The sequence below is a fragment of the Festucalex cinctus genome, chromosome 13 (assembly GCF_051991245.1).
Source record: "Festucalex cinctus isolate MCC-2025b chromosome 13, RoL_Fcin_1.0, whole genome shotgun sequence".
Lineage (NCBI taxonomy): Eukaryota > Metazoa > Chordata > Actinopteri > Syngnathiformes > Syngnathidae > Festucalex > Festucalex cinctus.
The window spans coordinates 23390928-23413696 of NC_135423.1; the positions used below are offsets into that span (position 1 = coordinate 23390928).

The following is a 22769-nucleotide window of genomic DNA, read 5'->3' on the forward strand; positions in this document are numbered from 1 at the left end:
ACCGCCCAGTCGCGCGCACCTGTGACTTCCATCAGCCGCACCCGTGCGCTGTGCTTCGCTTACTCCAGCCAGGTGTTGCTTCCTTTTCGACGCCACTTTGAACACATTTGAGCACATGATCTGTTCGCCGGCCAAACTGGAGGCCCTGGTGTACCTGCAGGACTCGGAGCTTGTGGCGGCCTTCCAGAGAAGATGTGGACTTTATATTGTCCAAACGACGCGTCACAGTCACAGAGGGATGGCGCTCGCTCAAGCTCCCGACCAAATTCACCAATCACGTGGTTTACGTAAGACGACGTGGGGCCGCCAGGACAGCAATTCCAACTATAAATACAAGGAATACGTATGTACTCACTGTACTGTTAATAAGTTAACCCAGGGAAACCAATTTCAAATACAGCTCTCATGCCATTATGTTCCATTCGAAAATTGACGAGGAAAACAGTCCAATTTAGATTTATCAGCAATTGTTAATCAAACTCTGACTGGCTTTTCTTGTTAGGCTTGCTTTTTCTGTTTGCAGCCAGGTCCTCATCTGCACAGAGACAATTGTTTACATTTGCTTGTCTACCTTTTTGTCGAATGTCGACACAGTGTATTTGTAGTAGTGATGACGTCCAAAGGATCATTTACTTTAGGTTACCATATGGTTCATAAAATACATTTGTTAAATTTTACTTAGAAAGCCTGTGAATTACCAATGAGAACTTACGGGGAAGTAATTAAGCATAAATAGAGTGCTTTGTTACTGCACTTAACTACTTTTTTTTTTTTTACTTTTCTTGAGTAGTTATTTTTCATACAACTTTTTTACTCCCTACATTTGAAAACAATATATGACAATTCTCCTTACTTTCTCAAAATAGGCTTGTTTCAGTTTTTCACATTCGCAGATCAACATTAAAAAAACAAAACAAAAAACAAACTCATAACAGAGATAGATGTAAAGTTAATGCAGTTGAGCTATTGATTGATTGAGATTTTGTGTCATATAAAGTAAGATGAAAAACTGACAGTGCAGAGATAAAGAGGAATGTGAACCAGAGAGCATTAACAACTAATAATAATGTCCCGGTATGTGGATCTGATCATCTCAGTTTAAAAATGCCATACGGTTTTACAATGGGCAGACAGACTGGCATGATCTAAAAATGCTCTTTCCGTAATCTATTAAATTGATATTTGTTGTTTTCTTGTAAGCAATATATAAGTTAATAATAACAATGAAAACCTATATACTTTTTGCTATTGTAAATTCAGTCTGTACTTTTTTCTTTTTCTTATTTTTACCAGTACATGAGTGTATGATTTGTGCTAATTTCTTCTTTTAAAGCCCTTGTAATGTAATTTTCGTGAGTTGATTTAAATATGTTAAATATGTTTGACGAAAAGTGCTGCAAACGTACAAAGACTGAGAACAATTAATCTAGTAGCCTATAGAATTATTGAAAGAAAGCGGAAAATTATTTTTCACCTTCTCAACTGTGTAGATAATAAAGTCCAGTTCCACACCTTGGTCCTTAATTGGCATGGCAGAGCACCCTCATTTATTTGGTGGCCCATTTCTAACACTACATCATTCAGTTAGCTAGGAAGCTTTCTTTAAATTAAAAAAAAGAAAAATCAATCTTTCCTTAAAAGTGTTATATATTTTGTGTGTCTCTAACCAATACACGGTGTACGAAGCAAGGCTGTGGCAAATTGGATTGTTACAGTTTTCCACTTGTCTGCGAGCCAGCTAGCATGGTAGTGGAATCTAGTTGCTAGCTAGCGGGCTAAGTTGATTGCTGCTTTACAAACCAACAAACCATTGACAGTGTTCATGTCCGTCCTTATCGCCACCGCTCTTTGCTTTATGCGCTGCGTGTGTGTCCAGAGACACTTTGTTGACTCTTTATTATGCTAGTGGCTAGCTCAGGGGCGAACAAACCTCTAGAGGTGTGCAAAATTTCCGATTCTTAGATTATTCACAATTCGGCCGTGGAACAATCGAGAACGATTCACAAACGTCCAAATTCCGATTATATAAATATGCCAAGGGAAGCGAAACTAAAGTGACCCGAGCGAAAAGTACGCGGAACTGAAACGCAGTAGCGCGCGGTCTTCGGGACGCTTTTTGGGACGGACCGAGATTACACATCCACAACTCACGCCTCGAGATTCAAAACAACAACAAGCATGGCTGAGCTGACCAACCCACCTCTTCGTGGGATCAGACCTGCTCCGAAAGGCAAACAACTTGAGGCGGAAGTATCAGCTAGCTGGCTGCAGTGCGTCGGTTAGCGTTCTACAGGGCGCCGCGCAGTGATACGAACGAACGAACAGAAAAGTAGTGGCTGGCGGTAATGGCGTCTGACTTTATTCAGAAAAGAGTATTGTGGTGGAAATGTATCACGCTTTTGAAAACAAAAAGTTTTTAGAAGAAAAACGCTTTATTTCCGAGACCCCAGCCAGCTTGGTGGACTATTTTCCTCTCGTCCAATGCCGAAGTCAGTGCTGATCGCACACACGGGAGGTGAGGATCAAATTGAGATTCATGTTAAAAAAGCCGAACGATCCCATTAATGTTTACACGTTCATGTTTGCACAAGTTAAAAAGCAGAAAAGCACTTGAATTTTTTTTTTTTTTTTTTGTACCTCTGAGAAACTTTAATGTTTACATGTTCATCTTTACACAACTTAAAAAGCAGGAAAGCACTTCTTTTTTTTTAGGCATTTGTATTGAAGTAGTAGTTCACATTGTCTTTCATTTATACCTCAGTGCACTTTTGAGTGGATAAAAATAATATATTTTTGCTCAATGCTATGTTTTATTCTGTTGAAGACTGAATATACTTAAAAGCTGTTGTTACAGAATGAGGACTTGAGTATTTTATTTACTGTTTTGAACTGTTAACTTGATACTGAAATAGTAGTTTATTTAGGCCTGAGAGGACTTTTGTACTATTTTTGTAACTAATGTACGAAACATTAAAAGCACCAAAATACATTGTTTTTTTTCTGCTGCCTGGGGGGGAAATCAATAATCGTTTTATAATCGAATCGTAGCCTCTGAATCGTAATCGCAATCGAATCGTGAGGTGCCCCAAGATTCCCACCTCTACAAACCTCCAGGCTGGTTTGTTTGTTTTTCTCACTTTATAGGGTCTTCAAGAGTCTTTGTTTGTTTGTTTGTTTGTTTGTTTGTTTGCTTGCTTGTCTGTCTGTCTGTCTGTCTGTCTGTCTGTCTGTCTGTCTATCTGTCTGTCTGTCTGTCTGTCTGTCTGTCTGTTTGTTTGTTTGTTTGTTTGTTTGTTTGTTTGTTACACAACATGTTTCTACTAAAGTACAGGTAGCAATAAATATGATTGTTATTTTAATGAGCTGGGCAAATACTTAATGAGATTAAATCTTAAAGCTATTGTGTGGTATTGACTACTGTTTGTTGTGTGACAGGGCGGCAGCGCACCTGAATATGAAGTGAGGAACTGGCTGCTGCACTTCCTTTTTCTGTTCTCGGCTGGCCTTGGCCACGAAGTCTTTTACATCACCTGTCTGCCATGTATTCACTGGTACCTGGACCCCTTCCTCTGTCGGCGCCTGGTTAACATGTGGACCGTGAGTCAAAATATATACTCAACAATATATACATGATACTGAGAGCTGTGCATGATTATCTCAATTAGTTACATGTGTCAGTTATATTAGGAACTTTCAGTATAATGCAGTAACACCAGAAAAAACTACAACCACAGTAAAGGAAAATATTATTTACCTCTCTCACAGTGTCATCAAAACTGAAAATTTTTAATTTGATCTTTGTAGAAGCAGAATATTTGATACAGTTCTTGTATTAGATTGTGCAAGTGGCCACAATGTTGTTGATCGGTGCATTGGAAAAGTGACAGAACTGTCTTCTCAAAAAAAATTGTACTCCTGGAAGATTTCTTTTGAGATGCTTTTCATCTCTGTCATTACGGCCAACTTTTTGTCATTGTCATCTAAATGACCTTCTTGAGCTTGGAAAAGAGGACACTAGCACACACAGCCAGGTTGGGTGCGTGGGGAGGGTACTCCCAGTACAGTACTGTACTGGGTACAGTACTGTAATGAATCAATGATCTTCTTTGGATGGGAACTGTCAGATGCTCAGGGAAATAACGAGTTGTCTGGCCACAACTCTCGCCTTTTCTATTACACTGAGCAAACGACTCAGTATCTCTTTGTAGACTGGCTGGTTGATCATCTGGCCCTGTGGCTTTGACTTTGGCCTTTGATGCTTCTGCAAGGGCTCATGTCGTATTCGAAGATCGATGACTCATCACCAATGACTATCCCAAACAAGTCTGGTGTTTTCTGTCTCATTATCACTCACTCTGCTCTGTGGTTGAAAACCTGAGTGACATTGAGGTTTACATACCAGCGTGTGGAAAAATGTTCCGTGGCTGCCGAGGGCAAAAGGGGAGAACTCGTAGCTCTTGTACTGCTTTCGTACCAGCCTTCAATCTATGTCCCAAATTTTCACAAAGCATCCTCTCTTCTCTCTGGAGCCCCGTCTCCCTCTTTTCACCCTTCAACCTCCTTTCATCCTTCTACCCCCTCCAAGTGACCTGTCTATGACACCATGCATGTCCATATATCCCCAGGCCAGGGAGCACTGGGGCCAGACTGATCAGGCCCCTGACTGAGAGGGCCATACATGAGGACATCACAAGGAAAAGACCTTTACCTTTTCAGATGTTTTTCCTATTAGAGGATGTCACAATACAAGAGCGGATTGAATTAAGAGATTTTGACATTTGGGAGAGTGAAACTAGAGTGTGTGACAGGCGGTGTGTTTTTCTGCCCTTTGTGTCGCTGCCTCGAGCCCTGAGTGGGTGCCCTGTGCCTGAACCCCTTGTTTGGCCCCCTAAGGCGAAGAGATAGAATTCTTTTTGCCATCCTGGCTACACTAGGCCCCTGTGTGAACTCTTCTCCTACACATGTACCCTCTCTTCATCTGGCAGGCTAAACACACTAATTCTCCTCCCTCTAGTTAGCCATTACCAGCTTTCCTCTGTGGTCTCCTCCCCCTAGTGCGCCAGCAGAGTGTTTTATAGGCCTCATCACTAGCCTGTGCTTTCTCTGACTTTGGGTGGACCATTTGGTCTGTCATCCCTGGGGCGCATCATCACGCACTTCTAACAACGACCCACCATTGTGCTTCGGGACTAATGTAATATTCACGGAGGTCTTTGTATTTTGTTGTTCCTGTGCCCCCACCTCACCTCATATTAAAAACAACTCAGGCCAACAACTGAAGTGCATTCACATATTTTATGATTGCTATATGTGCAATTTTTATTATATATATATATATATATATATATATATATATATATATATATATATATATATATATATATATATATATATATATATATATATATATATATACAGTGGTGCTTTGAGATGCGAGTGACCCGCAAACCATCCTGTTTTTTTTTTCTTCCTTTGACTTGTGAGCAAAATTTGAGATACAAGCAATGTATCGTGGCAGTGGACTCAACACTCCACATTTCACAACAAGCAACAGTATGACAGACAGTGGACCATTCTTCAAAAACGAGAGGTACAATCTCTTTCTTTTTGTTGCCACTTCTAGTTGAAGTTTATTATCAAGCTAAACATAAAGCAAAGAGGATGACACATATCTTTAAAACAACCACAAATCTTTGCTTTAAACGAGACCGTTTGGCTAAAAGCTAACAAACGATGCACAATGCAATAGACACGCTAACAATAGCATCAGTATTGTGATAGCTAGATGGCTAGAATTGCTCAACTTGGCATTGTAAATCATGCAGTTAACACACTGTCTTTCATCACTCAACTCTATATTTATAGAGCACATTAAAACAACCACTGCTGTTTTCAAGATGGAATCCAGAAGCAGCAGATACACTGACAACATCAGAGGCCTCAGAATTGAACCCTATTCAACACAATGTTCTGTTATACGTGTAGCCTCACTGTGCACATACAGTATTCGTCAATCACTTTTTTTTTTCTTTTTTTTTGCTCAACACAGTATAGGATTACAATAATAAAGGAATCACACGACATACCATCACAACAGCTACAGGTCAACTACTGAGTGCACCCAAATTCCCTGCAGCATAGAAAGGCCGAGCAATGTCAGCCTTTGATGGACAAGCAGGTAATAACATCATAAATCATTTGAGTCAGTGTCTGTCTTGCTCGCCACTAAGCCCCTGACTCACGAAAACCCTGGGATTCATTCAAACTCAGGTTAAGAACCACTGCTAGATGAAGAGCGACTAATATTAGTGTGGCTAACTGAGGAGTTTTGACTGGCTTTGTAGGCTATATCTGTATGTCTGTACTACACCATACTCCCAGGTGGCCAAAGCAAGGAGCAGCACAATGTGTTAAAGTGTATGGGACAGCTCAGGACATTTTTTAATATGTTGTTTGGAACGATATAATATACACGACAAAATGAGCGTCTCGTCAAGTCAAAACATATTAAAAAGAGTACTCAGTATTTCCTTATTTTTAACTTACCCGCGCAAAATCTGGCCATTTGGTGCGATCCAGCGGCCGAATCGGATATTACATCAGCGGAAGAACGGAAGTCAGCGTCTTTGCTTTGCCACTGCAAGCTTATGACTGCTGTGTGTTTTATCATCAACTGAATTTCTACAATGCCGTCTCGTTGCGTGGCCGGATTTTGTTGTAATCGAAGGGAGGGTGGCGTGAGCCTTTTTCAGTTCCCTCAAGATGCAGCTCTTGGCGAAAAATGGACAAAGCAAGTACAACAGACGAGAGATAAATGGACACCTGACTCCAACGTCAGTGTTGTACAGCGCACATTTCAAGGAAGACTCGTTTGACCCGCTCCCGGCCCTGAAGCTGTCACTTGGCTATAATGTGGGGTAAGAACTAGAATCTAGAGTTAACAGCACTTATTTTAGCAGCTCATGGCAAAAATAACCACTGCCAAATTAATATACAGTCAATGAAAAGGTACCAATTTCTAATGAGGAACTGCTAGCTTTCCATTTGTTGTCTACTTTATTTTGTGCATTTGTGTTGAAGTTAACAGCTCAAACTTTGTTTCAGATGGTGGATGAGATGCTTATGGAGTGAGTATGAGTCGAATGAAACTGCTACATAGGCGACATGTTTGGAAGATGATTTGGGTGATGTATCTGGTGTTTGCATCCAAAATGTGAGGAAATTTATTGTACAATATACATGATTGAAACACACCAATTTATGAAAAAACAAATTCCTCACCCCACCTAGTGTTCAAATTTGTCATGCACATGTAATTTACAAATGTGTTGTGCATTTTTCAAAGAATAAAATTGCTGTATAGGTGTTTATATTACAAATCCACTGAAATAGCCTTTTATTGTTTTAATATTGCTGATTATGGTTTATAGCTCAAATATCCTATCTCAAAATATTACAATATTTCCTCAGAGCAAGTAAAAAAAAAAAAGGCCATACTATTCTAATTTTCCGAGATGGTCTTGTATTGTGCGCAAAGTCCTGGGGCAGCCAACATTTCATATGTATTTTTTATTTGAAATATCAACATCCACAATTAGAATTCAATCTAATCACAACATAGTGGGAAAAAGTAGAAATAGAAATGAAAGTTAATTCTTATTATTTTGCATATATGTACAACACGATTAAATAATTCAATGGGTATATTATTATGTACAGAATACAGAATATGTGGAGATCTTAAGAAGATTGTGGAGACCCTTTGTCAGGGGGCCAATCTGGATGAGGACACACTCCTTGAAAGCTGCCGCTGGACCAGGAAATGCAGAATGAACGCCGACCACTGTGTGCAGATTTTCAGAAGCCAGACTAGGCAGAGGCTGTGCGGTCATACAATTCGCACTTTACTTACCGTTAACTTTTTCAGTAGAGTAATAGCTGAGTTTTAGACATGACAATTTCAGACTCGGATATTGAATTTTGTTATCAATTGTAGGAAGCGCAATGAGCTACTGCCTTTTGATATATATATATTTTTTTTTTTTTGTGGGAGATGAATCACTGGATAGTTTGACTGACGACTCGCAAGATGCAATTTGTACATTTGTAAAATAAAATTGTAAATTTATAGGCATAGCTGATTGTTCTCTATTTGTTCATTTATAATTTGGATGAAAAGAAAAAGGCATTTATTTCTTTTGTATAATTGCATTTATTTATATCATATTTCGTGGTATCCTTTGTAGTCATTCGATGGAAATGTTCTCCTTTTTACTGACACTACACAAGAAGGAATCGGTAAGCAGTCTGCAAGACTTCCACACTGAGGCAGACCGCTTTGAACGTCCAGTGATGGGTGATGCACTGGTTCTGCTGCGCTCCGGACTCTGACAGCAAACGCTCTCCTTCACTGTTGCCATTGCTACAGAGTCACCACAGGAACACCTGCAAAGCACAAGTAGCTTTTTTTTTTTTTTTTCCCCAGCCATTTATAACATTTACAAAGAATTTGTTCATTATTTGAGAATTACTTGGATTATGTATTTCAAGCACTTTAGGAGAAAAAAGTGTCATGCATCTGACTGGTATGAGGTCAATCTAATTTCCAAAATGCATGTTGTAAACTTTTTCCATTGTGAATTGAGTCTCACAGTGGTTGGCATGTGCCATTGTAAAAGGGGCAGTGGTGGCTTCACTTCTTAGGACAGCGAGTAAGCAGCATTTAGTTTATGGTTTGCATTGATGGATAAGTTCTATTTTGCTACTACCAATACAAATGAGCTTTTTTACTATAACAAGCATAATAATTTGAGTGTATTGGACTAAACCAAGCTACATTTTGGCCACAAAGCGTTTGCTATTTCGCCCATACAAAAATATAAACAGCATTGTTAGTCCATAATTTCCTTTTAAAATGAAGAGTAAGATTTACCATTCTGTGTTCTGGAGCCTGCCGATGTCGTCCTCTACCTCGGCAGTTTGAAACTGGTCACAGCCACCTTCATTGTAACGCAGACGACCGGACACAGTTGCACCAGCACCTTCATCAAGAAAAGGCTCAAACCGATACAGCTGGATACATTCCTGGGCTGACATATCTTCGTCTGAAGACTGCTTGTGTAGTCAGGGACGTCAAATTCCAACTCTACACTTGATAGCGAGTCAGAAAGCCCCTTACTATCCGTGTAGTTCTCCATATCCTCGTATTGTTTTCGCCAACTTCCGTACTCGCGGTGACGTCACGAGTGTCCAGGCTCGAAAAAAGGGGGCGTCGCCAGTAAGCTGCCATGTTTTGGAAATTCACGATAAATATCTCATTTTTACAAGCACTTGTCATTACGTTTTTAACACAGTAATCATTGAAATCATATTATTTGTACTTGTACTCTTTAAAAAAAATACTTTTAGGGTGCCTTTTTTTCGTGTCCCATACACTTTAAAGTTCATATGCATGTGGACCCAAATGGCATGTTTTAAAAAAACAAAAAAAAAAAAAAAAAACAACAAACGATAATTGTCCGGCAGCATGGAAAATACGAGTTTATTTTTGTAAAGTAAATGATATTTTTAAAGAAAAACTGTAAAATAAAATGTAAAATTCTGATATAGACAAAGTGGAGAGGCAGGTATGCACTCGTAAAAATAAATAAATAAATAATAATTTAACAACAAAAAGGCAGACAAGCTACTTGGGTTATTCAAAATTAATAAATAAACAAAAGCGTCCAAAGCATCAAAAGCAAGACTTGGAAAGGTTCGACAGTAAACAGCAACAAGGACTGAATGAAAGCAGCGAACTGAATACAAGCACGGAGCTGAACACACACACAAAAAAAAAAAAAACTGATGAGCTGAGAGACACCTGGAGAAGACACGCGTGGTTGTGGGATATCATTGGATGACACAAGGGACCGGTTGACAAGCACAGGTGAACACTATAAAATTTAACGAGTGACAAAAAGATGCACAAGGCAAACATAACTAAAATCTAACTAAAACCAAATCAAAACACAGATCATAACACAATGTCCATTCATCTTAAGAAAAAAAAACAAAAAAAAAATTAACAAGACAATTAAATCTCAATTTTAACAAGTCTGTCAAAGCAAGATATGCAAACTAAGAATGAAAGAGAACTAAGATCAAGATGTGCTGTTTCTGGGGGAGCCACAGCTACACAAAAAATAAATGTGTGTGTGTGTGAGGGTTTTCTAACGGAACACACCCCCTTCTTCGCTTTCTTCCTGATGTTGACAGATCAAAGTCCACACCGGCCTCAATCACAAATTACGCACATTGACACGTTTCCCCGTGTCTTGAACTCATAATGTGACCAGATAGTCCCTAGCCTTTTAATGTGACCTCTACAAAGGCACCAGTGAGAGGATGGCATGGTGGCATACACAGCTGAATGTGATGTGTGGGCAAAGTTGGGGGTATCATATCATGCACACACTTGGGCTGTAGGGTTTGAATGCAGAGGAGGGATGTAGAGGATGACTGTGCACACAGTATGTGTTGTTGTGTGAATGCAGCTATGGTGAATAGATGAGGTCAGGCATGCTTGATGGGCTCAGCATTGCCTGGCCTCTGTTTATTGTCTATTTCATAGGCTCAGTTTTGTGTTTGGGAGTAGGTGTTGTGTTTGTTCCATGTAAATATTAGAATAGAATAACATTAGTTGTATGCATGACCACAAAATTGGGGAGTAGAAGAGGTTTTGTACGTCAAGTTTTATGTAGCGGCATTTGCATTCAAATCAGGGTGGTCGGAGCTCACACCAGAAACACTGCAGAAACTGAAAATAGACTTGCTCAGATCTATGCATGACATTGGCAGGTAAGCTTCAAGATCTCTCGTGGATGATGTAGTCAGCCGTGCATGTGATTTGGGCAGTTGGTGACAGCCTTGCACCCACGTCCACGTATGACAGAAGGATTGTCGCACATTGTTGTCATATTTATGAATGAAATAGATGACATCCACCACTCACATCCAAGGAGCACTGAATCGGTCTACCTGCACCTCAATCCATAAAAATTGCGGTAGACCACCTGTACCACTAATTAGACCTGGTTTTACCGAATCCAAAATCTTTGTTTACTTTTTGTCACCAAGTTAGAGATGTGTGTGTGTGGGGTACCGGAGCACCAAATTCACAAACATGCTAAACTAGCCTTTCCCCGGCACAAAAATATGATGCACCCTAGTTTAGGCCGAGCATAGTCCACTCTCTGTTACCAAATTGCCAGACGCGGCGGGGCCGCGGCAGCTCTGTGGAACGTCGAGAGAGCCACAATGCGGTCCCAAAGTAGACTAGACTTGCCCCAATACCAAAATTGAGATGCACACATTTTTATGTGCATCTGTCCATGAAAATTAGGTCCAAAGTGTTTTCCTCTCCATATAGGCACTTATGTTGCTTAATGAGGAAAACGCTTCATCCATAAAATCCAAGATATTGGGGTAGATCAGAGGTTGGTTTGGGCATAGATGTCCACATACTTTTGAACGACTATTGATTAGACTTGTCTTATTAAGCAACGATAAGCTTATTTATACTTATTTTAACCATCTTTTTACTGTCACGTGTGCCACAGTATATACTTACATATTTTACAGTCATATCATGTGACATATTCCATAATGCCACACAAAAACACGCATATTCACTTTGAAAAATGTGTGGGTCTCTTGCATACCAACATTGATATATAAGGAATAAGGATGTAACAATAACAGCAATATGCCACAATATATCGTCGTCGTCATGTCACGATAATGAAAGCAACATATCTGTTAAAAAAAAGTCGTTGATTTCCATTTGTGCAGTTAGCACCCTCTGGTGGCTAGTTTTTTAGTGCAGTTTAATTTTCACATGGCATGTTTTGGCCCTTAAATCCACACTAATGGTCAGATGAAGGGGCACGTAATATGCTTTTGAACCGAGTCAATATGTGAAGGAACTCAATGTGTGTTTGCATTAGCAAGTGCCTCAATATCCATCCATCCATCCATCCATTTTCTTGACCGCTTATTCCTCACAAGGGTCGCAGGGGTGCTGGAGCCTATCTCAGCTGGCTCTGGGCAGTAGGCGGGGGACACCCTGGACTGGTTGCCAGCCAATCGCAGGGCACACAGAGACGAACAACCATCCACACTCACAAGCACACCCAGGGACAATTCGGAGCGCCCAATTAACCTGCCATGCATGTCTTTGGAATGTGGGAGGAGACCGGAGTACCCGGAGAAGACCCACACAGGCACGGGGAGAACATGCAAACTCCACCCAGGAATGGCCGAAGCCTGGACTCGAACCGGAGTCCTCAGAACTGGGAGGCGATGTGCTAACCAGTCATCCACCGTGCCGCCCTGCCTCAATATCAATATTGTCAATATTAAGTGATATTAGAGATTGTAGGCTGTTTATAAGAATTGCTGTAATGTACAAAAGCAAAATATTGTTTTTTTTGTGTGTGTTTTTTTAACAATATTGTGACCTTTTTTTGTATCGCCAACCAACCAACATCGTGATAATACTGTATCGTGATGTTTGGATATCGTTACATCACTCTTGATATGTTTGTTGCGTTTAGGCCTGCACATCTTAACACTATTTTCAGTAAGACCGTTGCTGAGGGTAAGACTGGCCATCAATCAAACAAAATCACATCATTGTTTCTTTATATTTAATGTTGTAGCGATTCATATCACACAAAAATACCTATTATGTGAATTATCTTCTTGTTGGTGTTGTATGCTTTGGTGTATCCTGCATCGAGACTTGGACTTGGGACTCCGGAAAGAGACACGAGCAGCTTCAAATGCTTGCTGCTCATGGCTTTTTAACGACATCTGTGAAGCCTTTCCCTACACCAGTTTTTGCATTTCCATGCTTTTTATCAGCAAAAAGTGCCCGCTTTTCCACAATGTGACTTGCAATCCCGCACGATATCAGAAGGCTAGTAGACGTTTTCTCCACAGCAACCAGCATTTTCTGATTACTATTTTAGCGTGTGTGGTAATAACAACCTTTCTACTTATTCTCCTTCAACGCTCACATAAATGCTCTCACTGCCCACATTGCGTGGTCGTCCCTCACTGTCAGCCATTCATTAAATATAAAAGGCAGAGCTTTAAATAAAACAGAGTTGAGTGGGCCACTCCGCTACAGGCATCCCCTTAATTCAGCGTTTGAACTGCAGCACTTGTGGTCTATTTTTGTGTCGAGATTGTACTCACTTATTCATGAATGTGTGGTTAGTTTTAGAACATGACCTGATTGGGTTGTACTGTTGATGTTATCTTGAATTTGACGGCTTCCATGCCTTTTATCCTCACTTGTAGCTGGTGATGTACATCGGCCAGGTCATGAAGGACGTGCTGAAGTTGCCCCGTCCGAGCTCCCCTCCTGTGGTGAAGCTGGAGATGCGTGTTGATGCCGAGTACGGGCTGCCTTCCACCCATGCCATGGCTGCCACTGCAATCTCCTTTACGTTGTTACTGAGTGCACCTTCCAGAATCCAGGTGAGAATCACTGATGCCAATAATGGAAACTGTGAGCCACACGTGATCATCATCTCCCCTTGCTAACCTGCTGAGAAGCGCAGTGATGGAAAATTAAACATGGAAAACACAGAGTAGGTGTACGAACCTTATGCATTATTGTTGACGCATTCAAATAATGAGTCAGACAAGTCAAATTTAGCTACACTGTGATGTTCATATAAGAAGATGAAATTCACTTGATGTCCATAACATTATACACTTACACTACATACCTAATGAGTCAATTTTGATTTACATGGATTATTGTGGTTGTAGTTTGAGCTTCTGAAAGCCCTTGTCCCTCAAAAGAGGTAACCAAAATACTAGAAATGGGTCTCATCATCCAGTGGAATTAAAAGCCACTGCCTGAAACGGGCTCAGAAAGAAAGAAAGAAAGAAAGAAAGAAAGAAAGAAAGAAAGAAAGAAAGAAAGAAAGAAACTACAACATTTTGTTTTCCCAGTGGCGGAAATGAGCTTCTGACAGGAAAAAACAAAAACAAAGTATTGGTAGGAATAGGCTTCCATTAATTTAAGGCAGACTTCCCCAGTCCTGGTCGAAGTTCTGCAGGTTTTAGATGTTTCCGTCCTCCAACACAGCTGATTATAAAGCTCAGGCTCGTTATCAGGCTTCTGCAGAGCTTGCTGATGAGGTGACTATATGAATGCGGTGTGTCGGAGGTTGGAAACATTTATAACCGTCAGGACTCCGGCCCTCGAGGACCAGGATTGGAGAAGACTGAATTCAGGTAAGAAATAAGTCAACCCAAAAATTTTGTTTACAATATGTTCTATGTGGACAAAACAGTATTATGATTAATATTGCATTTGTAAAACATGAGTTAAGCAACGGATGGCCGTTTTTTTTTTTTTTTTGTAATCAATCACTCACACACTCACACAAGCTTACATCATGTAAGCCACATGATCTCCCAGTGAACCCACGCCAACCGGCACCAAAGGCAAGTGACGGTTCCATTCTCCCACCTGGAGCCCACGGGTGGCCATCTTGCGGGTGGCCGATTCCAGCGATAGATAAAAAAGGCGGGATTTTGCTCATATTATTGTAAAGAAAATGTTTGGGTGGACTTACCCTTCAATTACGTCATTCGCTCCCAGCCATTTTCACAGAAGCAATCCCGTTCGTTCCCGACTATTTTACTGGATTTTGACGGATTTTGCAAGGCCCACAGAATATTGTGTTCTATTGCTACAAAAACATACCATAACAAACAAAAACCTACCAAAAGAAAGATTAGAGTCTCTTCTTTTATCAGGAAAAAAAGTATATTTCTATCTGTTTCCGTTTTGCAGCAATTAGCATTAGAACATACAGGACTGTCTCAGAAAATTAGAATATTGTGGTAAAGTCCATTATTTTCTGTAATGCAATTAAATAAGCAAAAATGCCATACATTCTGGAATCATTACAAATCAACTGAAATATTGCAAGCCTTTTTTTGTTTTAATATTGCTGATTATGGCTTCTTTTTTTTTCTACTTAGTCTGAGGAAATATTCTAATATTTTGGGATAAGATATTTGGCTGAAAATGCCATAATCAGCAATATTAAAACAATAAAAGGCTTGCAATATTTCAGTTGATTAGTAATGAATCCAGAATGTACGGCATTTTGCTTATTTAATTGCATTACAGAAGATAATGGACTTTACCACAATATTATAATTTTCTGAGACAGTCCTGTAGCTAAGTTCATCAATTTTCACAACTCTATTTAGAATTGTGAGTAATTGAGCTTTTTTCAACATGGCCCTGGTTGATCTCCTTTGTTCCGCTGCCACCTGCTGGCCGTTTATGTAATAACTACCATTTCTGCAACCGTTCTTTGCAGTTGAGAGGCTGCATCAAAGCCTTCTGTATGCTCTAGCATAAAAAAAAATCAAAAACAAAACAAAACACACGTATAAATACGTCTTTGGGACATTTAAAACAAGTTATAAGTTATTGGCAGCAAATGATTTAAATAGTCTTTATTTATTCATTTATTTATTTTACTTTAATTAAGGAGTTGAATCAGTACTTCACTAGTCTATAAGTACACAGTATAAGTGCTTTTACTGGCTGTCTCAGAACATGATTTGTCTACTAAACTTAAAACATAAGTGCTCTTAAATCAATATAGTTGAGATATACAGTAGTTGAGGCATATGCTGGTATTTTAATAGCAGTCTTATAGTTTCAGTGTTCAATAAAGGAAGATGCCATCCACTGGCTCCAATCGTACTGTTCGCTGAGTGGGAAGTGTGTGAGCGACTCCACTGTCAATCAAAAACTCCTTACTAGAGGGCTGGATAAAAGGCTGGGAGGGCGGGGCCTTCAGTTGCCATCAGTCTCCATCAACTCCACCTGTCAAGCTACTATTTGGTCTCCTGATGGACTCGGGGGAGTCAATGACTGTCAGTCCGCATCCCAGCCTCCCGCCTCCTCCTCTTCACAGCTTCCTTGCGTCTTTATTGTTCTAACGTGTCAATAAAACACTCAGTGGGCTCAATCATTGGACTTGCTTCATTAAGGTCAGTGTTTTAAACAAAGAACTATTTTAATGAAGATGGAGACTGAATCATTTATGGGGTCTTGCCTCATGAAGGTCATTTGGGGATGGGGATACTCAATTTCATACAGGGCTTTCCCCGAGGTCCAAGAAATCACATTCATTACCGTATGGAACTTAAATTTGCTATTAATACTGGCAGAATTGCCCTGAAACAAAGAGTGTGCATTGCTACAGATAAGTAGTGGACTGTTGCAGAAGGTTCTGAATGACTATAAGGCCTCAGGGGCAACTTCCCGGAGCAGGTCGGAGGTCACCACAGTCAATCACATGGCCACCCCCTCCTGGTCCTGGCGTCCTTTGTGGCTTTAAAAAAAAAAAAAAACTCTCTTCATAAAGTAGCAGTGAATAGGCTTCCAGCTGCTTCCAGGCAGGAAAAAAGGCAGAAGAGAAGTGGAGGGGGCAGATGAATGCATGTCACTCTTATTGAAATGGAGGAGAAACAAAAACTGCGGCCGGCCAGTAGGTAAAAAGGGCTGGCAAGAGATAGATGATGGAGTAAGAGAGGAGGAGGGGCAAAAGGTTCAAGCAAATGCCGCAAAGGCACCTGTTACACAACATCCTCTGTCCATCTCATAAAGTCTGCTTATCAGTCAGTTTCGTGTGCTTTGCAATGTTTCCATGCCAGTTCCATTTCGAGATGGGCCTACTGATGGCCGTGACCCTGTCCACGATGGTGTGCTTGAGCCGTCTCTACACTGGCATGCACTCCGTTTTGGTGAGCACGTCCTTCTCGCACTCACTCGCTCTCTCATGCTCGCAGCGTTAAACATTCAAACTCAATGCAAAATACATTATTCATTTGCATCCACTTCAACTGTCTGGCATCATTTGCCGTTCTCTAAATAGCTCCTAAAATGCAAGTGACTAATGATAAAATAGGGAATAATAAAAGAGGATGTCAGAGATGTGTTGCCAAAAGGATGAATGGAAGCATTTTTTTTTTAAATCACCGTTCATTTATTGAAGATGTTAATCTCCCTGTTTTCATTGAGTACCCCATAAAATTTCTTATTTATACTGCTATTTTTGTCCTTTTTTGGTAATATTTAAGCAAATATAAGCAGCTCTTTCTTTCATTCAACACATCCATTACACTCTGTTACACCTTTAAACAAAATATAGAATATTTGGTCAGTTAAAAAACGTGTATCATGGTAAGACATTGTGGACTTGTAGAATTTAATAAGAGCTGTAATAAGAGCTCATTAAGGTGACAGACAGTATTAGTTATTGAAGGGAGGGGTGGGGAAATAAAAAAAACAACAACATAACACCCACACAAAGTGAGGGAACTGTAGGAGTAAAAATACAAACATGATTAGAGCATTTGTGCCGTAGTGGGAGTGAACACAGCCACCTTAATTCCTGGCCAACTGAAGTAGCTCCCCTCATTACCTTTAAATTCAGTTGGCCGCTTGGAGACAGGGTTGGGAAATGCAGGTCCAGAAAGTAAAACCTGCCGGCACAGATTGGCGTTAGCCACAGGTGCTTCTCTCCTCAACAAGCACCTGTGGCTAAAGCCAGTCTGGGGCAGGTTTTATTTTTTTATTTTTTTTAACTTTCTGGACCTGAATTCCCAACCTTGCTTGGACACCACCTTTTACAAGTGATTGCAGGATAATAATAATGAATTCAATGATATATATATATATATATATATATATATATATATATATATATATATATATATATATATATATATATATATATATATATATATATATGCTAGATGATGTCACTTCTGTGTGACAGACTTTCAAAAGTCTTTTTCTGGTTAATATTAAAATAAATCTACTTAAAATCACATTTAAAATCATCCCATAGTTATAATTGGTTTTGTAAACATAAAATGTAGTTCCAGATTGTTTCGTTTTTTAAAAAGCATTTTCATTTTTATTTTATTTTGTTAATGGAATTGTTTTTTGACTTTTAGTTTTTGTTAGTTTTAGTTAACTAAAATAACCTTGCTCTCTACCTGCCAAATCCATCAAAATCATGTCAAATCAACTGCACCACAACTTAGACCAACTTTCACCTAGTTGGCTAAACTGGAATAGAATTTTCAGACTTTTTTTTCAGTCATAGAAAATGGCAAATAGGAGATTGTTTTCGACAAAAATAAAAGATGGAGAAAAGTTTACAAACTAAAATTCACAAGTAGATGAAATGCTGAATAATTGTGTGTTTGTATTTCATTTGATGAAAGCAGTATGATCAAAATGAAGAGGGACATTTACTGTATGTGAAATGGAAGATCATGATATTGGCAATTAGCATATCAAGAGATTCGCATCCTCGCCCACATGCACATTAGACGAGCAGCAGTGGAAGTGGTCTCCAGCTACAAGTGACTTTGAGTCCGCCAGGAAGCTGTCAGACTGACATCATAATGCAAAGCGTGAAATTATGAAGTCTTTACAATTAACCATTTAATTATTTCTCTTTTAGGACGTCATCTGTGGCGTTTTGATTTCAGCCCTCCTAATGTTTCTCACTCAGCCCTACTGGGAAGCCTTCGACCGGTTCCAGCTCACCAGCAGTTTGTCGCCAATCGTGGCATTGACGTTGCCCCTCTTCCTCAGCTACACATACCCACAACTGGACCATTACAGCACCACACGAGGGGACACCACCACCATCCTTGGAGTCGGGGCGGGCTGCTCTGTTGGCTATTGGCTCAACAAACAGTTGGGGGAGACATTTGAGCCCCAAGGAGCGCTGCCAGTGCCATTTCCCACACTGACAAGATACGCACTGGCATCTGGCACTGCCCGCTTCCTCGTCGGAGTGGGCGCGTTAGTGGGCACTCGGCAGGTTATGAAAGCTGTCAGCCTGCATTTGTTGTACTGCTGGTACAAAGTACCAAAATTCGACCAGCGTGCCAGGAGGAGGAAAGAGATTGAAGTACCAAGCAAGTTTGCCACATATACAGCTGTTGGACTTGTTCATTCCATACTGGTCAATAGAGTCTTCATTTTGTTAGGGTTATGATTTATAGAGTGCCCTGCGATTGGCTGGCAACCAGTCCAGGGTGTACCCCGCCTACTGCCCAGAGCCAGCTGAGATAGGCGCCAGCACCCCCCCACCCCCGCGACCGTTGTGAGGAATAAGCGGTCAAGAAAATGGATGGATGGATGATTTATAGAACATCTAAATAATAATAATAATAGTAAGCAAAAATGTTTATAATCTGCATTTGCAGTGACAATTGTGTATACTCAAGTACAATAAATGTTTTCCTTAATAATAATCATTGTCAAAAGCCCTATAAAAAAAATAAAAATAAAAAAAACGAATAAGAAAATGCTTATCATTTTAGAAAAAAAAAAAAAAAAAAAAAAAAAGTTGTTAGACTGGTGTCAAACTCAAGCCCCGGGTCCAGATCCGTCCCATCACTTCACTTTATGTGGTCCGCCAAAGCAAATTATGAGCATCGACTTTGTGTATCTTGCTAAAATATCGAAATTGCCATTTTTCTTCACTTTTAAATGTGATATTGGAAGCATTATTGTTTATGCTTACCAATCCCTTTTTTTTTTCTGATTTCAACACTAGTTTTTCGATTGTGCAAATATGAGGCGATGATACATTTATTTGGGTTTGCAATCATATTGGCTCTCCAAAGGAAACCCAAACTATGATGTGGCCCATGACGAAAACAGTTTTGACACCCCGTGCTAGTAGCTACAATTTCAGACCTCCAAGAGACAGTTTGTTAAAAAGTTATTTTTCTTAAAGCAGGACATTTTGCACCATCAAAATAGTTGATTACTGCATAATTGCTGTTCTGTCTGCGAAATAGCGTGTTCAGATTTTTTTTCCCAATTCCAATGTGAAGGGTTCCATCCACCCCAAAATTATTCTTGTAAAACATCTCTTTATCAGCGTTTTTTTTTTTTTTTTTTTTAAATTGTTTTGAGTATGGAAAAAATAATAATCCCAATGCATATGTATATGTGGATTTTTGCTATTTCCAGGCTGACACGGTCAACTGTATTTTCAAAATATAGCATTTTTGGTGGGGGAGATTTTTTGCAAAATTTGTCAACTGCATTGTGGCAAGACAATGAGTGTTTCTCTATGGGAGTTGTAGAAAGGTGTCAAGTAACAGAAGACCAGACCCAAATTGCATAAACAGAACCAGTTTAACAGTAAATGTTTCAGAGGGATGTTCACCATAATTATCCTGCAAGTTTCAACAAGTTGTCAGCTATATTGCAAATATTCAGAGGAACCGTGAAGTTTGGAGGAATGCTGGCGTGCCTGTCACTTTATTTGTACGATGGCTGCACAACATGCTTCACTTTTACAAGGCATAAAAGGGAAAAATAAATCAAAGCATTATTAAGTTAAGAGGGCTTTTATTGGCTTGTTTTTAGACAGGTGTCAGGACAAAGAAATGTGTGCAGTACGGACAAAGCAGCAAATGATCAGATGCATTTTGCATCACACATTTGGTCCTAGTTCACTTAGTGTTGGTGTATTATTATTTTTTTTAACCAGCTCATATGTGACATTAAAAATATATATTTGGATAAAAACAGGCTGAACCACACCAGTGGACTGAGATTGCTCATTGATAAGCATTCACACACACAACCTACAAATCTGGTTCTTCTGCATGCTTGATCCTTGTTTTATCTGTGGAATCAAAAAAGGTAGCCGAGCGTCCGTATCATTCAGATCTTGTTGAAGGCAGCCACATCAACCGACTGAACATATTCCTCGAAGGCGGTGATTGCTTCCTCCAGCTGATCGGTGCCCACTTTGTCATCCTCCACCACGCATCCTATTTGAAGCTTCTTGATTCCATACCCAACCGGCACCAGCTTGGCCTGCCCCCACAACAGCCCGTCCATGGCGACGCCGCGGACGCACTCCTCCATCTTGACCATGTCCGTTTCGTCGTCCCAGGGTTTGACGTCGAGAAGGATGGACGATTTGGCGATGACAGCTGGTTTCGTGGCCTTCTTGGCCGCGTACCCCGCAAGCCGCTGCGCTTTCATTTTGGCTGCCTCGGCGCCGTTGCCCTCGTCGTCTGAGCCGAAGAGGTCTATGTCTTCGTCGCTGTTGGTGGATGTGGGAGGAGTATCTGGCAGCACAAACTTCCCGTTGGCGACAGGGAGGTCAGCTCTTTCCCCGTGGAAGGATTTGACGTGGTTGTACCAGCGCAGAAGATGGCACAAAGTCGGCGAGGGCACAAAGGCGACGGCCTCAAAGATGGCCGCGTCGGCCTGAGATGCTACAAAGCCTTCAATGTAGCTTTTGTCTACCAGGAAATCATTGAGGGCTTTGAGAGCCTCGGGTGTCCTCAAGTCTCCAAACACCGTTTTGGAGGAGGCGGTGGCACCTTGTGGGGATTTGACTTGGGTGGGGAACTTGTGTCTGATAACCTCCTGCAGGGGAACCTCATGCGTGAGGTGCGTTTCAGCCGTGTGGCCACTAGAAGAACCAAACACGACAAAACAGGATGAGCGTAGAATAGAGGTGAAAAAGAGCGCACACACGAAATAGTGAAAGTGGAAGTAAATGGGCTCAATGATGTCGTAAATATATAAAACAAAATGGCTCAACATATTGCTGCTGGTTCTTTTATTGTACTCATTCACTGGCATACTTCCAAATGTAGTTCTGCTACTTACTACTTAGAAAAGGCCTTGTCGCATCCATTAATTTAATAATTTCCAGAAAGTGTAAAAAAAAAAAAAAGAAGCCTAAAAATGTAATAAAATTTGCACTTAATAATAATAATATATATTTTTAAAGTAATGAAGATCCAGTGTCATAAAAAAAAAAAAAAAAAAAAAAAAAAAAAAAAATCCTGACTCATATTTTAATCACATTTTTGACTGATCATACCTTGGGGATTCATTACATTTTCAGGTGTTTTTTTTTTTTTTTTTTTTTTTAAATCAAAACTGCTAATGTAAAACTTGACAGATACTGTCATGTAATATACAGGGTGTTCCAAAATGGTTGACACCATTTCGTAGGCCAATAATTTTGACAATTTTCATTGGAATGACGTCAAATTTTCACAGCTTGTGTAGAAGCGTTTCAGGTTTTTGTGTGTAACGATTTTCAGGTTAAGAAATGCCGTTGACTTAAAAAAAAAAAAAAAGGCATTTTGCGTGTTAAGAGTATGCTCGGACTCAGTCACCGAAGACAGTGCAGCGTGCCTTCTTCATAAATTTTGCAAAGAAGGCACCAACTAAAAAACGAATTAGGATTTGGCACCAAAGATTTTAAGAAAAGGGCCCTTTTTGGCATGAGCTCGAATACCGACTCGACGTATGCAGAGTCACAGGTGGCGCTCATATTGAATATTTATGAATATCTGTCATAGAACCAAGAAATATTTGTACTTTTCTTTGTAAATTTAACCAATAAAACTTATGACCTTCAACATAAAGTGTATTTAGTTTCATTAAGATCCATCAAGTAGTTTCCGAGAGTGTTCCCTCGTTTTCCGCTGGGGTTAGGTTCCAAAAAATACCCGCAATAAATGAAATCCGCGAAGTAGTTAGCTTTATGTTTTACAACTCTTATAAATGTTTTAAGGCTCTAAAATCCCCGACTGCACAATTTATACACTTTTCTCACTGAGGCATTTACATGTTCTCACATTTCTCTCTTGTTCAAACATTG

At 40.0% G+C, this 22769-nt stretch overlaps 2 protein-coding genes, 1 long non-coding RNA gene and 1 pseudogene across 6 annotated transcripts in view; 2 read left to right on the plus strand and 2 right to left on the minus strand.

The window, feature by feature from the left end:
• Positions 1 to 21563, plus strand: sgpp2 (sphingosine-1-phosphate phosphatase 2). Of its 4 annotated transcripts, none has more exons than XM_077541797.1 (5): positions 1 to 343; positions 3436 to 3597; positions 13348 to 13527; positions 16747 to 16836; positions 18570 to 21563. In XM_077541797.1, the coding sequence occupies exons 1-5, from the start codon at positions 116 to 118 to the stop codon at positions 19110 to 19112; spliced, it is 1203 nt and encodes a 400-aa protein (XP_077397923.1). In that variant the 5' UTR covers positions 1 to 115; the 3' UTR covers positions 19113 to 21563. The 4 variants fall into 4 exon arrangements, with proteins under 4 accessions (XP_077397923.1, XP_077397925.1, XP_077397926.1 ...); XM_077541799.1 differs by lacking the exons at positions 1 to 343; positions 3436 to 3597 and adding exons at positions 5461 to 5590; positions 6050 to 6178; XM_077541800.1 differs by lacking the exons at positions 1 to 343; positions 3436 to 3597 and adding an exon at positions 5461 to 5590.
• Positions 6188 to 8136, plus strand: LOC144033604 (uncharacterized). The gene is made up of 2 exons (XR_013288015.1): positions 6188 to 7213; positions 7720 to 8136. It is a non-coding gene; the product is annotated as an uncharacterized LOC144033604 (long non-coding RNA).
• On the minus strand, positions 20377 to 22439 carry LOC144033577 (elongation factor 1-beta pseudogene; annotated as a pseudogene).
• farsb (phenylalanyl-tRNA synthetase subunit beta) overlaps positions 21697 to 22769 on the minus strand; it is a 14964-nt gene continuing 13891 nt past the window's right edge. The window contains exon 18 of the transcript XR_013288014.1: positions 21697 to 22585. The gene's annotated coding sequence lies outside the window, so the exon portion shown is untranslated. The remainder of the gene's footprint in view (positions 22586 to 22769) is intronic.

Excerpts from the sequence above, each read along its gene's own strand:
- sgpp2 (XM_077541797.1), top strand. The coding sequence starts at position 116 with ATGATCTGTTCGCCGGCCAAACTGGAGGCCCTGGTGTACCTGCAGGAC. Across the intron at positions 344-3,435 it reads ACTATAAATACAAGGAATAC|GGCGGCAGCGCACCTGAATA; the intron begins GTATGTACTCAC and ends GTTGTGTGACAG. Across the intron at positions 3,598-13,347 it reads GCCTGGTTAACATGTGGACC|CTGGTGATGTACATCGGCCA; the intron begins GTGAGTCAAAAT and ends CCTCACTTGTAG.